The 12440-nt window shown below is 39.7% G+C and overlaps 1 protein-coding gene across 16 annotated transcripts in view; it reads right to left on the bottom strand.

Annotated features, from left to right (window-relative positions):
* Positions 1-12440, bottom strand: part of LOC119488123 (R3H domain-containing protein 2) — a 65840-nt gene that overhangs the window by 17396 nt on the left and 36004 nt on the right. For 4 of the 16 annotated variants that reach the window (XM_037769444.1, XM_037769479.1, XM_037769451.1 and 1 more), the window contains 10 exons: positions 12311-12389; positions 11657-11716; positions 10822-10962; positions 9795-9903; positions 7727-7822; positions 7051-7100; positions 6331-6384; positions 3015-3250; positions 1028-1194; positions 387-485 (listed from right to left, as the gene is read on the bottom strand). In XM_037769444.1, the coding sequence (XP_037625372.1) occupies positions 387-485; positions 1028-1194; positions 3015-3250; positions 6331-6384; positions 7051-7100; positions 7727-7822; positions 9795-9903; positions 10822-10962; positions 11657-11716; positions 12311-12389 (1091 nt within the window). The remainder of the gene's footprint in view (positions 1-386; positions 486-1027; positions 1195-3014; positions 3251-6330; positions 6385-7050; positions 7101-7726; positions 7823-9794; positions 9904-10821; positions 10963-11656; positions 11717-12310; positions 12390-12440) is intronic. The other 12 variants (XM_037769470.1, XM_037769484.1, XM_037769539.1 and 9 more) reach the window with 9 other exon arrangements.

Here is a 12440-nt window from a genome sequence, read left to right as displayed (position 1 = left end):
TTGTGTTAATGCGTTAAAGAAATTAGAGGCGTTAACTTTGACTGCCTTAGTCTTTATTAAAGAAATGTAAACTACTGACAACAGTAATGACCATAAATTTGCTTCCCAAAAATGGTACTTCAATATAAAATGCTAGGTGGACCAAAACTATTTCTCACACAGCCTGAGTCAAAGCGACAACCTGAATGAAAGTCCAGAGCAGCAAAGACATTGTTCTCTCATGACTGTGGTTAAATACCTAACTATTGTGAATGAAAACAGGGTATGAGAGTACAAGAGTTTCTAGCAGAATAAAGCAATAGCTAAATGCAAAGTGTGAGGGAGTCAGGAATGCAGTCTTTAACTAAATGAATATATAGAAATGAAGCTACAAGAGGTGTCAGTACCATTGTGTACTGCTGGGGAGGAGAAACTGGCAGGAGAACCTGGGGACAGGAAGGGCTGGAGTAGGAGACAGGCTGAGAGGGCTGCAGAGATGCCACCGGCTAAACACACCACCAGAAAGAGGGAGGAAATAAAGAGGCAGAGCACAGAGAGAGAGAGAGAGAGAGTGGAGCAAGCCAGTGAGAGGGAGGGTGTCAGAAGCAAGCGGATAGAAGGGAATAAAGAGAAATGAAATAAATAGGATAGACGTGGGTTAGAACACAGAGGAAAAGTTGTTAATGAACAAATGAACAAACAGATGGATAGAAATGGCAATCACATTTACTTTCTAAATATTAACAACTAAATACAACTGTGTTTACAAAGTGAAATGTAATTACTACTACTACTCAGAGAGAAATAAGAGAGGAAATGGTTGTCATTAGATATGTTGTCATTAACTTTATATTGTTGCTCAAAGTACCTTCTCCTTACATGTAACCAGATTCAGCCTCAGGCACAACCCATTTAGAGTAGGAAGGTGGACACATGATCACTAAAGATGTTCTATTGACCACCAGATTAATTCTCTGTAACTTGAAAGAGTGTCTTCGTTTTTACTGATATGGTTACATGCATAAATGCAGGTAGTGGAGGTACATACCTGAGCAATCATGTGGTTTCCCATGGGGTGCTGCTGTGGGGTGGGCAGCAGGGCAGTCTGAGGCGGAACCAGGGGCTGTGGCTGTTGTGATGGGCAGGGAAGTAGGCTACGGCTAGACTGGGAGGCTGCAGGTAGGGGACACACATCAGGGCTGACTAGAGGCAGGCCTAGTGATGCAGAAGAAGACATGAAACCCACAAAAACTTTCTTATCAAAATAATTTGGTCATACAAAAAAGAAAATACTGAGGGGTTTTATTCATGTGTCTGTGTTTCTTTTTGTAATATCCTCTTCTTTACAACACAATGCAAGTTTTTCTGGACCACTAGAGGGCAAACTCAAGTTATCATTCCAGCTAGAGGTATGCCTCTCTCTAGTTTAAATGTTTTGTGCCTGGGGTTAATAAAAAGGTCAAATGATTCCTATTTGATTAAACCTGCAAGGAACGTTAAATAATCAGTTCACAAACACAATACCATATTAGACCGAATATATGATGACATTTTTTCCTGGAAGTTACATATGAAGGAGTGGGGGTTGCATTATATTCAAGAAGTAGACAATTGCATATTCAAAACATCAGATTTTCTTTTTGAATGGAGAGAGATTACTGGTTTACCACCAGCTTTGTTTGTAGCTTTAATGTTGCTATACTAGCACGTTTCTGTAAGTGTTTAGTTAGTCCAGTTTAACCCCATAGGAGTTTCCGGCGGCTTGTGTAACGGAGGAAATAAATTCATGAGTCAATGAGTCAAACACGTCTCCTGGCGTCTTTTCTGCAGAAATAGAATGGACTGAATCATCTGTCAAGCGGCCAAAAGTAACTGTATCATGGAATTTCATAACAAAGCTCAAAAAGAAAATGATGACCGCTAGTTAAAATCATTCTAACTGCCTCCAAGAGCCTGACAGGAGAGAGTTAATGCTGTGCTTGCTTCATTTAAAGGACGAGTCCATATGCGTACTGTTCCATCTTTTTCAAATGGAAACGCCCTATCAGCCAAAAAGCAGTGACGTAGGTTACCAAAGTAAGCTAATCAATTAGGTTATGAATAATATGAACGCTAGCACTAGCTGAGTCAATGTTAGAAATTGAAACCCCTTCGGTGGAAATAACTGAAGGGGTTAGTTTGGGTTTTTTTAAGTGGGGTTCTATGTATACTCCTGCGTTCTGCGAGGTAAAAATATTTTGTGAATGGAGTCTGGTCTGGTCTTGAAGACCGCGAAATAATGGCTTCAAATCCCCGTCAGAGGGTTGTCTGTGGCTGGGAGCAGCAGAAAAACGTATTTTAGCCACCTAAAAAAGAAATCAACATCAGTTTAAGTGTACGCTATATTTAGAATATTTTCACTGCTTTACTTCGCCATCAGACAGCCCTTTCTAACAGAGAACTGAAGCCGCAACATAGCTGTATTCAAGACCAGACCAGACTCCATTCCAAAAAAAGAGTAATTTTTTTCACACAGGAGTTGCTGGTGTACTGCTGCATTGATCGGTTAGTTAGTTTTATTGTGTGACTTTCAGATCCGAACTAACGTGGCGTCCACACTGCAGCACATTCCTTAGCTTCCGTGCCAGTACTCCTGTCTGCTTCTGCAGACTGGGAGTATGCCAGCTACCATCTAAGTTACAGTATGTAACATTAATACACTGACTATAAGGATGTATATATACACTGTATATGTAGCAGCTTCATCATGCAGAAACCTACGTCAGGTCACGTGGGAAAAAGTGCATTTTCACTCTAAAACATACATACTTTGACCAAAATTTGAATGTTCGGATTTGAATACATAAGGAACACCACTGTCAATCTTCAGAATGATATAAAAAAAATAATGGGCCCACCCTTTAAATGGCAATAATTACAATGGATAGTAAAAACTTGTGTTTCATTAACAGGTTAGCCAATGCTAGCCTTAATGACATACACTAGAAAGACCTAATGTCTCTCCTTTGTCCTAGACTTTCCACTACAGTCCTTACCAGAGCGAGAGCCTTTACAGCTTCCCTGTGAGCCTTTGTTGCTGCCAAGGCTATCCCCTCTGGTGAGGATGGAGATGCCAGAGAAGCTGCTAGCCTTAGTGACGGGCGGCCGGAGGGTGCGGTTGGAGCTGTCTGAGTCGGTGCTGCTCCAGGGCCGTGGCTCCAGGCACTTCATGTCACTATCTGTGCTGCTTTGACGACTGCTAGACGCCCGGCTGGAGCTCTCACGGTTCCCTCTGAGAGAAGACAGAATAGGGGGGACGAGGAGAGAGACAAAGACAAAGAGATGAAATGAAGGGGATAAAAAAGGGGATGGACGCAGGAAGTGGGGAAGAAGAAGAGGTGAAGTGAACAGGAGAGTTAAGAGGTAGCAGGTGAGAGATGTGTACAGGGAGCGGAGTTGAAGTCAGTGGAGGAGAGAGACAAACATGTACATGGGCAGGGTGAGGAATATATATAGAAAAGGGAAGGTGTGCACATAGGTGAATTTGAGGCATAGAAGAATGAAGGTGGAAACAGAAATAGAAGGGCAGTCAAAGACAAAATAGGATAGAGGGGAGGGCAGAAGCAGAAGAGCACAGTAAGGTCATCAACAGGTAGAAAGGACAGTCAACGTGACAGGCTGTATTCAGGATGGGGCATTCAACACAGATGCATATTGGTTGGTTTAGTGAAACCGCAATACAAAAATCAGGCAACAAACCACCAAACAATATTATTTACAATTTTAAACATACGACCACGCACGCATTCACACGCACAAACACGCATACAAACCCATCCACATAGGAGAACATACATGCAGGGAGAGAAGATGCTCCAGACAATCAACACTGGGGTGTAACAGGATATTACAGTGACACCAGATGAGACAAACTTCCATGAAATCAACACACAAACCATCAAAGTCTGGAGACAACGTTCACAGAACGGACTTTACAGAATGAGCACTTGCATACATACATGTTATACATTTTGAATACAGATAAACAGTAATACATGCGCTTAAAATATGTTGTATTGGAGACAAGAAATGACATAGAAACAAGACACACATACACCTGTAAATTAATACCAGATGTACATCAACACTCAGACTCACACACACACTATCGACAAAATAACCACTTGCTACCACTGGTTCACCACTATGGTTCTTTAAACTATACACACTCATTGTGTTGTTGTGATGCTGTCACCCTGGATAAGGGTAGCTGCCAAGAAAACCAATGATCACACTGTAAGCGTAACCACCACTCAGGGGAAACCCCTCCATCACAAGTGAATGGTTGGGTCTGCCATTGACATGTCAGCATTAGAAATAGTATTATAGCCTACTATTGCTTGCAAATACAAAATTTAAATAAAAAATGAAATAAAAAAAAAGAAAAATATGTTACACATACTGGTGGTGTAGCATTAAGTTGAATGTAGATAGAAAGCCCTGCAGGTGAACAGAGACCTACAACTGCATTAAGGACAGAAGAGTAAAAAAAAACCCAGCTTTTTTCACCCTCTTAGAACTGGAAGAGGGATATGAACGGAGTATGTCAGTGTGCAGAGAACAAGAGTAAAATGAATTCAAAACATATAAGGCTGATTGTGGGAATCTCCATGACGAGAACAGGGATGTGGTACGGGGTTGTAAAACCCGAGCGATAGTGAGTGGTGTTTGAAGGTGGCTGTGGCTGATAAATATTTCAGAGAGACTGTAATTAATGGAGGATCTATTTTGAGTCCTCTCTCTGCACAGCCTATTTTAAGGAAGGGTGGGTGCTCTGCCGTTCTCTGTAGAAAGGGAGGCGCACACTTGTTCGCTTCGCTCTGCAGACAAAGATGAGTGCAGGATGAGCGGGAGGAGGGATTCTGCCGTTGATCACATGATCTTTCATCTCCGCTCTCTCCTCACGACAGCATTCCCCCATCACACGCACGAACAGGGGAAGCTAGGCTGTCGCTGTTATGTGCCTCCATCACTCTCTGTCTTTATTACACGGCTAAATTAACCCATGCCTCACAAAAGAGCTTCTTGTTTTGGTTCATTTACGTGAAGTCTGCGGTTTTATGGCGTTCTTAGTTTAACAGCATGTAAAGGATAAAGGAACACCTAATCTACTTTATGTGAATGTTGGGCTTGGGATATTAAGCTCATTTTAGGTGAAATGTAAAAAGCCTATAATGAGATTCAGATTTTCAAACATAAATTATTAATGCCATATTACTATATTACACGTCAACCTGTATCGAAATTTCTGCAAGCAGCACAAATGTGATAAAGGAATCAACAAATAATTGGGATGGTTCGGTTGAAGACAAACTGAAGTCTTAGAACTACACAAGAAAATGATTTATTTATATGAAAAAGCTAAAGTAAAGAGGGTAAAAAAAGGATGAATCTAAAATCTCTAAATAACACATTGCAGAGAGGCAGAGAGGCATCTGATTGGTTCTTTCCAAGCGGACCTCGAGGCAGTGATTGGTAGACGTTTTTACAGGATTACAGCAGCTACAGGTGACGGCTCTTTTCCAGTCCTTTTTCAGAGCTCATAAGTAATGGATCGCTGTCGGGGTGTGAAGACCATTTCAACTAGTATAAAAAATAGTGTATACTGGATAACATCGTCAACCCTGCCTTTAAATTATTGTGAATTTTTTTCCCTTTTTCTGTATATCATCTACAACAGTAAACTGAATATCTTTGGGATTTGATGCTGGTCGGACAAAAATGAAAAGCAACTTGGTCTCTGGGAAATTGTGATGAACATTTTTCCCTATTGTCTGATATTTTATACACCAAATGATGAATCAACAATCAGGATTTTCAACAAGAAAAATAACTGATAGCTGCAGCCCTTTTGCACTCTAAAATAAAAACTGTGTTATTGTGTTTTGCTCAAAGTCTCACGTTTCTTATTTTCTTTTTGTCAGTTCCACAGCACTATTGCTTGTATGTACTGCTTACATATATTGATGTACTATTATGCAACAGGTGACATGTTAACAAAAACTACAAGACTAAGTCAACCACAAAACATACAGATTACTGTGGAAGCGATGCAGTTACTTTATATAAGAAATGTAGTTGACGGTGGATGGGTGGAAAGGTAAGTAGGTCAATCAGTCCCCAGTGAAACCACAAAGCAGCCATGCATGGGCCATGGGAAGCCCCACGGTGCAGTGCTGGAATAGCCATCAATCAGCCGACTACGCCAAGCAGAGATATAAAAACCACCACAAGTCACCACTATCATCACCAAACCACTTTCAAAGAATGGGCATGGCAACACACAAGTCATAGTCAGCAGCACCCCAATACCTAAAGATCTGCCTCCTCTTTTGAGAGCTAGAGCAGTAGCCCTCAGTGGAAAGTCTGTTGGGGTTAACATTAGGAGAAAATGCTGGGGTTACAGGACTGGATTGAAGAACAGAAAGGGGGTATAGGGGAGGGTGAGATTAGGAGGGGTGGGAGGCAGAGGTAGGCACAGTGCAGAACTTTAAACCCCTGCGAAGAAAAAAAAAACGCACACAAGGCAGAAACTTTGACTGTTGAAAAGCCCACGCTTCCTCTTTCTCTCTCTCTCAGCATATTACGTCCTACTCTTTCAACCTCAATGGCCAGGGTGCCTAGATGTGGAGGCTGACTGTAACTGCTGTGTGAGCTAACGTATTTCTAGAAAACATTTGTTCCACTACCTACAAATCTTTCTCAAAGACAGTGTGTGTCCCTCAGTCTAGTGTAAAACAACCCTTGAAAATCTGGCACAGGAGAGAAACATCAGCAAATGCATATTGATCATTTGCCTGGCAATGAAAAGAACAAAACCTTTTGTGGGGGCTACATTTATGTAAGTGGTCAGATTTGTACAAAGAATCAATATATAAAATTAAAAATGTGTTATGATTATGAGTCTAACAGCCCTCCACCTTTCATAACTGAAACCTAACGAGCAAACTGTAGCTTTAAGGGGAAAGGTGGTAAAGATGGAGTCTTATAAATTGCACACATTAGAGTCTCCAGTAGGATAGATCATCTTACCTGTTGTCATTGATGTATCCATTTTGAGAGGACTGTAGAAAAAAGGACACCTGCACATTATGAAATGCTTCATTCAACCAGGAGTACTTAAGATCAACACTTTTTGCATATCAACCTTTCTTGAGTTTTCAAGTTTGACATCATATGTATTTAGGATTTGACATGTTGCTTAAAGCAGTGGTTCCCACAAGATGGTTACCAGCATGGGAAATAAGATTACTGTATAGTTTAACCTCTTCAGGCCTCTACAAACTATTAAAATCGAACAGCATTGTTTTGTGTTGTTAATTGATTTCCAAAAATAAACATTTACAGAACATACATTTGCATAAAACAAGCATATTTGCCCACTCCCGCATTGATAAAAGCATTAAATACTTGACAAATCTCCCTTTAAGGTACATTTTGAACTGATAAAAAATATGCAATTAATTTGCGATTAATCATGGACATTCATACGATTATTCATGATTAAATATTTTAATCGATTGACAGCCCTAATTACCACATCTCACTACAACAGTTATTAAACAAACAATTATTATTATTCTTGTCTAATTAAGAAATGCTAACTTCTCACTAGTTAAAAGGAACTGGAGGTAACAGCTAATGATTGTGATTTAATGTTAATCTGTCCTTCCCAGTGTTTGTCACCCTGCCCAGGTTCAATACTTACTTCTCGGGCAAAGATCCGGTCTCGTACCCGCTGATACTCTTCCTCTCGCTCTTCAATGGACTTGCTACGTCGACCGTCCTGCAGCGGCACACGGATCTAACATTTGCGAAAACAATCAAATCGTAAAAATGAAAGTTACGATTTAATACGCACTATTCACAAATATATGCTTACGTTTTAAGTAAATACATATATTGCACCACTTTGTGCGACCTGCTGTTAAGATAAGTAGCAACAAGTCACATGATAACAGTAGCATGCGAGGGAGAGCAGCTGCTTGCCGTCAAAACAAAACAACAGAATGGAAACTGTGCAAAATGAGTGTTTTGAGGAGCGGAATCAGCGTGGGAAGGTTTAACACCACAAATGTGATAGAACAAAGGAAAATGGCAAATATGCACAAGCAATAGGCGCCAAAGAAAAGTGTCAATGCTTCAAAAAAACATTGCTGGAAGGAATGAAAAAGGGTGAGAAACTTGGTTCAGACAGCAACAAACAAGTTTATTATTCTCTGTTATAATGATCGAACTGTGGTCGAACTTGGTTTTGATGCTTAACTGAAAACCTCAAACTATTGTTACATGTCTGTATAAAGGTATTAACTAAACATAAATGAAAAATTATGTGAGTTTTGTCGCTGACATACAGAGTTTAAATGTGTATCTTGTGTCATTACTAAATCTGACCGCACAGTCAAGTTTTGCATCACAAAAAGCACAGCTCCAGACCAAACAGTTTTGTGGCTCACACGCAGGGAATCAGCAGCAATGGAGGAGATGTTAAATGCATCACAAGACTGTGTGTCATTTTGAGAAACAGTACCAGGAACATGCAAGTTACTGCATACGAATGGCCTATTAATAGCTTAGTACGCTCTCAGTGTTGGTGGTATTGGAACGTGTTATCACACCATCTCCAATTCTAGCTTTATCATCAACATTTCACAAAAAACAAAACCATTTTGCAAACAGGAAGCCTGAGATGTCCAATCAGCATAATATCTAAAAAACACATCTGGCTGGACCAGAGGACGGTGGACAGACAGTGTAATGGTTTGGACTTAAAAACAACCTTAAAGTGGGGACTGTGCTTCCTCCAGTATTCGTTATTATTAGTACCACCCCAAGTCTTACAGATAAAAATCTCTTTATCTCTTCTCATGTGCCAATTTCCATCTCTGTTGGAATGGATGCTGTTTCACACCCACCTGTGTAACTACAATAATGTACAGTAATCACTGTTCAAACTCTGCATGCTCTTACACACAGCTACAATTGATAGATCAATTAAGATGCCTCTGTTAAGTTCTGTATCTTATTTTAAATAATGAAAGAGTTCTTTTTAATTACTAACACATGGCTGGGTCAAGATGATGCTCAAGCACTACTACTCCTACTTCCAGATGCCCAGATAGTCTGGGGGCTCACCACCGGACATCTGTGAGTGTTTTATTCACAGCTCAGATTGAATCAAAAGCAGACATTGTCTTCTTTCATCTGATCTGGAAAAAATAATTAACAATCCTATTTCATCACACCCCGCCTACCGTTTCCCTCTCCTTCTATAGTTGGATATAGTTAACAAATATCATGGTTGGATGGAACGTGAACGTTTAAAATATATTCAACAATTTCTCAGATCTCATCTGCCGCCTGTGAGCCAATGCCATAACTCAAATATCAATGTAATTAGGTGACTGGGATCAAATTAATGTGTATATGGGTATGTATGAACAGAAAATAATTAATAACACTAAACCAAACCCGTCCTGCAAAGCTCCACCTTTTTTTCTTCTCTCCCCCTTGCTCTTCTTTTCACCCTCTGATTTTCTTCTTCTTTATTTAGATTGTTTTTATTTATTTATACATTTCTTTTCATTCTTTATTATTCACACGCTGTCCCCTGTTACTTATTTGTGTCTTTTCTTATGTTTTGTAAACTAATAACAGCTGTTGTTGCCTTTGTATTTGTTAGTATGTCCAAATTGTCTACATGTGTATGCAGGAATTGGTGAAAAAGCTTTAAAAAAAAAAAAAAAAAAAAAGTCATGGTATTAAATGCATCCTACCTGATTATCATCCTTGTCCATGCTGGCATCATCTCTCTTAAGGATAAATTTCTTCTGGAAGTCCATGTTACGTTCATCCTTGATGTGTTCGGAGAACCTTTGTTCTGGGCTGTAGAAAAAGTAGAGGACAAAAGGCATGCTTTTTAACCTACTACAACAAAACAAGACAAAACATAACATTTGACTGCATTAGAGGAACATTAAGTATGGTAACAGCAAAAAGTGGCATGTTTAAAAGTGGTTCCATGGTGAATAGAGAGAGAGTAGATTAGAGAATAGAGCTGAAAGAACAATGATTTGCCCAAAAAGTAAGGGCTATTACTGTAAAACCCATCAATTTGGCAGGATTATACACAAGTAATTTATTACGAGCAAAGAAGAAAAACGATATATATGTTGAGTGATGCTACATTTATAACCTACACATATTTTACTTAATAGCTGTGGCGTATAACATTTAACAGCTTGCTGGTTGCTAAATTGACAGGTTCTTCTCTCTCTGTTTTTGTCCTTCTTTGGGTTGTTGTTAGAATCGATTACAGCAAGTGAATGTAGGGCTTAAGCTGCTTTCATATCTCAGGTGCATTGATACTGCGTCAGCTTTCAGCAGAAACAAACTTTCCATTTGCTTACATGTTGCTGCTCTGTCAAATTTTTGGTTCAGATTGTTCGTCATCACGCTCAAACTTAAAAGTTTATAGCTGAGGGATTCTTCTGTTACCTTCATGTTGTGGTTGTCACAGCAATCTCAGCCACATGGGTTTGTTATTGTGTGTTCCCTTGAGGCCGTTTACATTACTTCTGGATTTAATTGGCTTATAATAGTCCCTAACTAAACCCCTATTGACACATTATAACCCTGGCAAAAAGGAAAAGTCTGAATAAAGTATGATGTTTCTTTAACTGTTTTTTAATGGTTGAATAATGTATGTACATTCTATACATACCTATATAAAGATATAGAAAAAAACAAAACATTCAGATTGCAGCTGCTGAAGTCAGGACCAAAGTTAGGAAATACACTCACATGCGCGTGTTGCCGGTCTTGTTGATGATGACAGCCTTGCCTGTCTGATCCACATTGTGGTCCATGCCGAAGTAGGCAGCCACACGGTGCAGCAGCATGCGGTGATAAGACGTCATCTGAGGAAACTTCTTATACTGGTTACTGCAGGGGACACAAAAGACAAAGTAGCACATGTCACTTCAACACCGCACTGCAATTAATCGCTAAATCAATGTTGTTTTCTTTTTTGTTGAATTCTTGAATGTTTATTCTCATAATGTGCACATTTCTTTTCAGCATTTAAAATATTTTGAGAACATAACCCTCTTATGTTTGTTCTATGAACAAATGACAAATGGATTTGAATTTAAGGGATTGTACAAAACACCAGGCAGTCTGAAACAACATCCATTTTCATACAAAAATGTATTCTAGATATTTTCTAAAGAACAGTGGTGGATACTCCAATTATGTATTTTTTTGTAACTCCTTTACTACCTTCTGTTCTCTTGTTTCCCACAAGAATTATCCTCACTAAGAAAGATTTAAAGTTGTTTTTTTTGGGCTGTTTAACAGGCGCGATGTCCCACTTTGGGGACGATTCATTTGGCTCTATTGAGCACAAGATGATTCACTGCTTTCAGACAGATTTTAAATCACAATACTTACTAAAATAACACTATTCTGGTTACAGGGGAGCACAGAGTCCTTAGCCAGAAACATTGTCAGCCCCTTAAAAATCAACTACAACTTGCCATATTTATCTCTTTACCACAGCAATCTATAAATAAATAGGAATGGATGTAGAAGGGCTAAATTTAAATACAAGAGAGCGGTTATGAAGAACGTGGCTTACTTGTCGTCATTAATGAACTCCAGGATATCTTGTTCTAGTTTGAGCAGCATCATTCGATCCCTGTTGGGCCAAAGGGGGGGAGAGATCAGAGGGGGGAGCGTGTCAGTGACTAGAGAGCGGCGAGCATACCAACCAAAGATCAAAGGTATGATGTATGCCAATAAATACTTGTATCACTTCTATTACAATGTTGATCCTTCCAAAACTATTTTTCAAACTGCAGTCTTATCAAATCTTCTTCAAACAACTGGATGCAATCGTGTTGCCATTTTTGCGGGATAAAAAGCATTTTATATCAACAGTTCATCTACAGACTCCTGCAGAGAATGGAGGACTTTCGCTTTTCAGACAATATTATTACTCAGCAGCAAATGCAGGAACCCTCCTGCTAACACAATATTAGCCCCAAGACAGTTAAACATAGGCCCTGTTCAGACCCGGTATTAACATGCGTCCTCAGCGATCCGATCACAAGTGGACAGCTCTAAGTACGTCTGCTCACACCTGGCATTAGAATGCATCTCCACATGCGTCTTCAGTGGCCACTTGTGATCGGATCTCACTTCCCCGCTCTATATGCAAATAAACATGTAATAAACACACGGCTAATACAGCAGACGTTGTGACGTAATATTACAGGAATGTCAGTAGTACCTGGGATTGTTTTTCAGTGTGTTGACCAGAAACTCATGGACGTCGATGCCCGTGGAGTCAGTGTATTCCTGACTGGAGTCTAACAGAGAGACAAGGAAATAGTAAATAGGCAGGAAAGAGGAAGAAAATG

Source organism: Sebastes umbrosus, chromosome 1 (assembly GCF_015220745.1).
Source record: "Sebastes umbrosus isolate fSebUmb1 chromosome 1, fSebUmb1.pri, whole genome shotgun sequence".
Lineage (NCBI taxonomy): Eukaryota > Metazoa > Chordata > Actinopteri > Perciformes > Sebastidae > Sebastes > Sebastes umbrosus.
The sequence above is the reverse complement of the archived record's forward strand: the minus strand, read 5'-3'. Positions and strand labels throughout refer to the sequence as shown.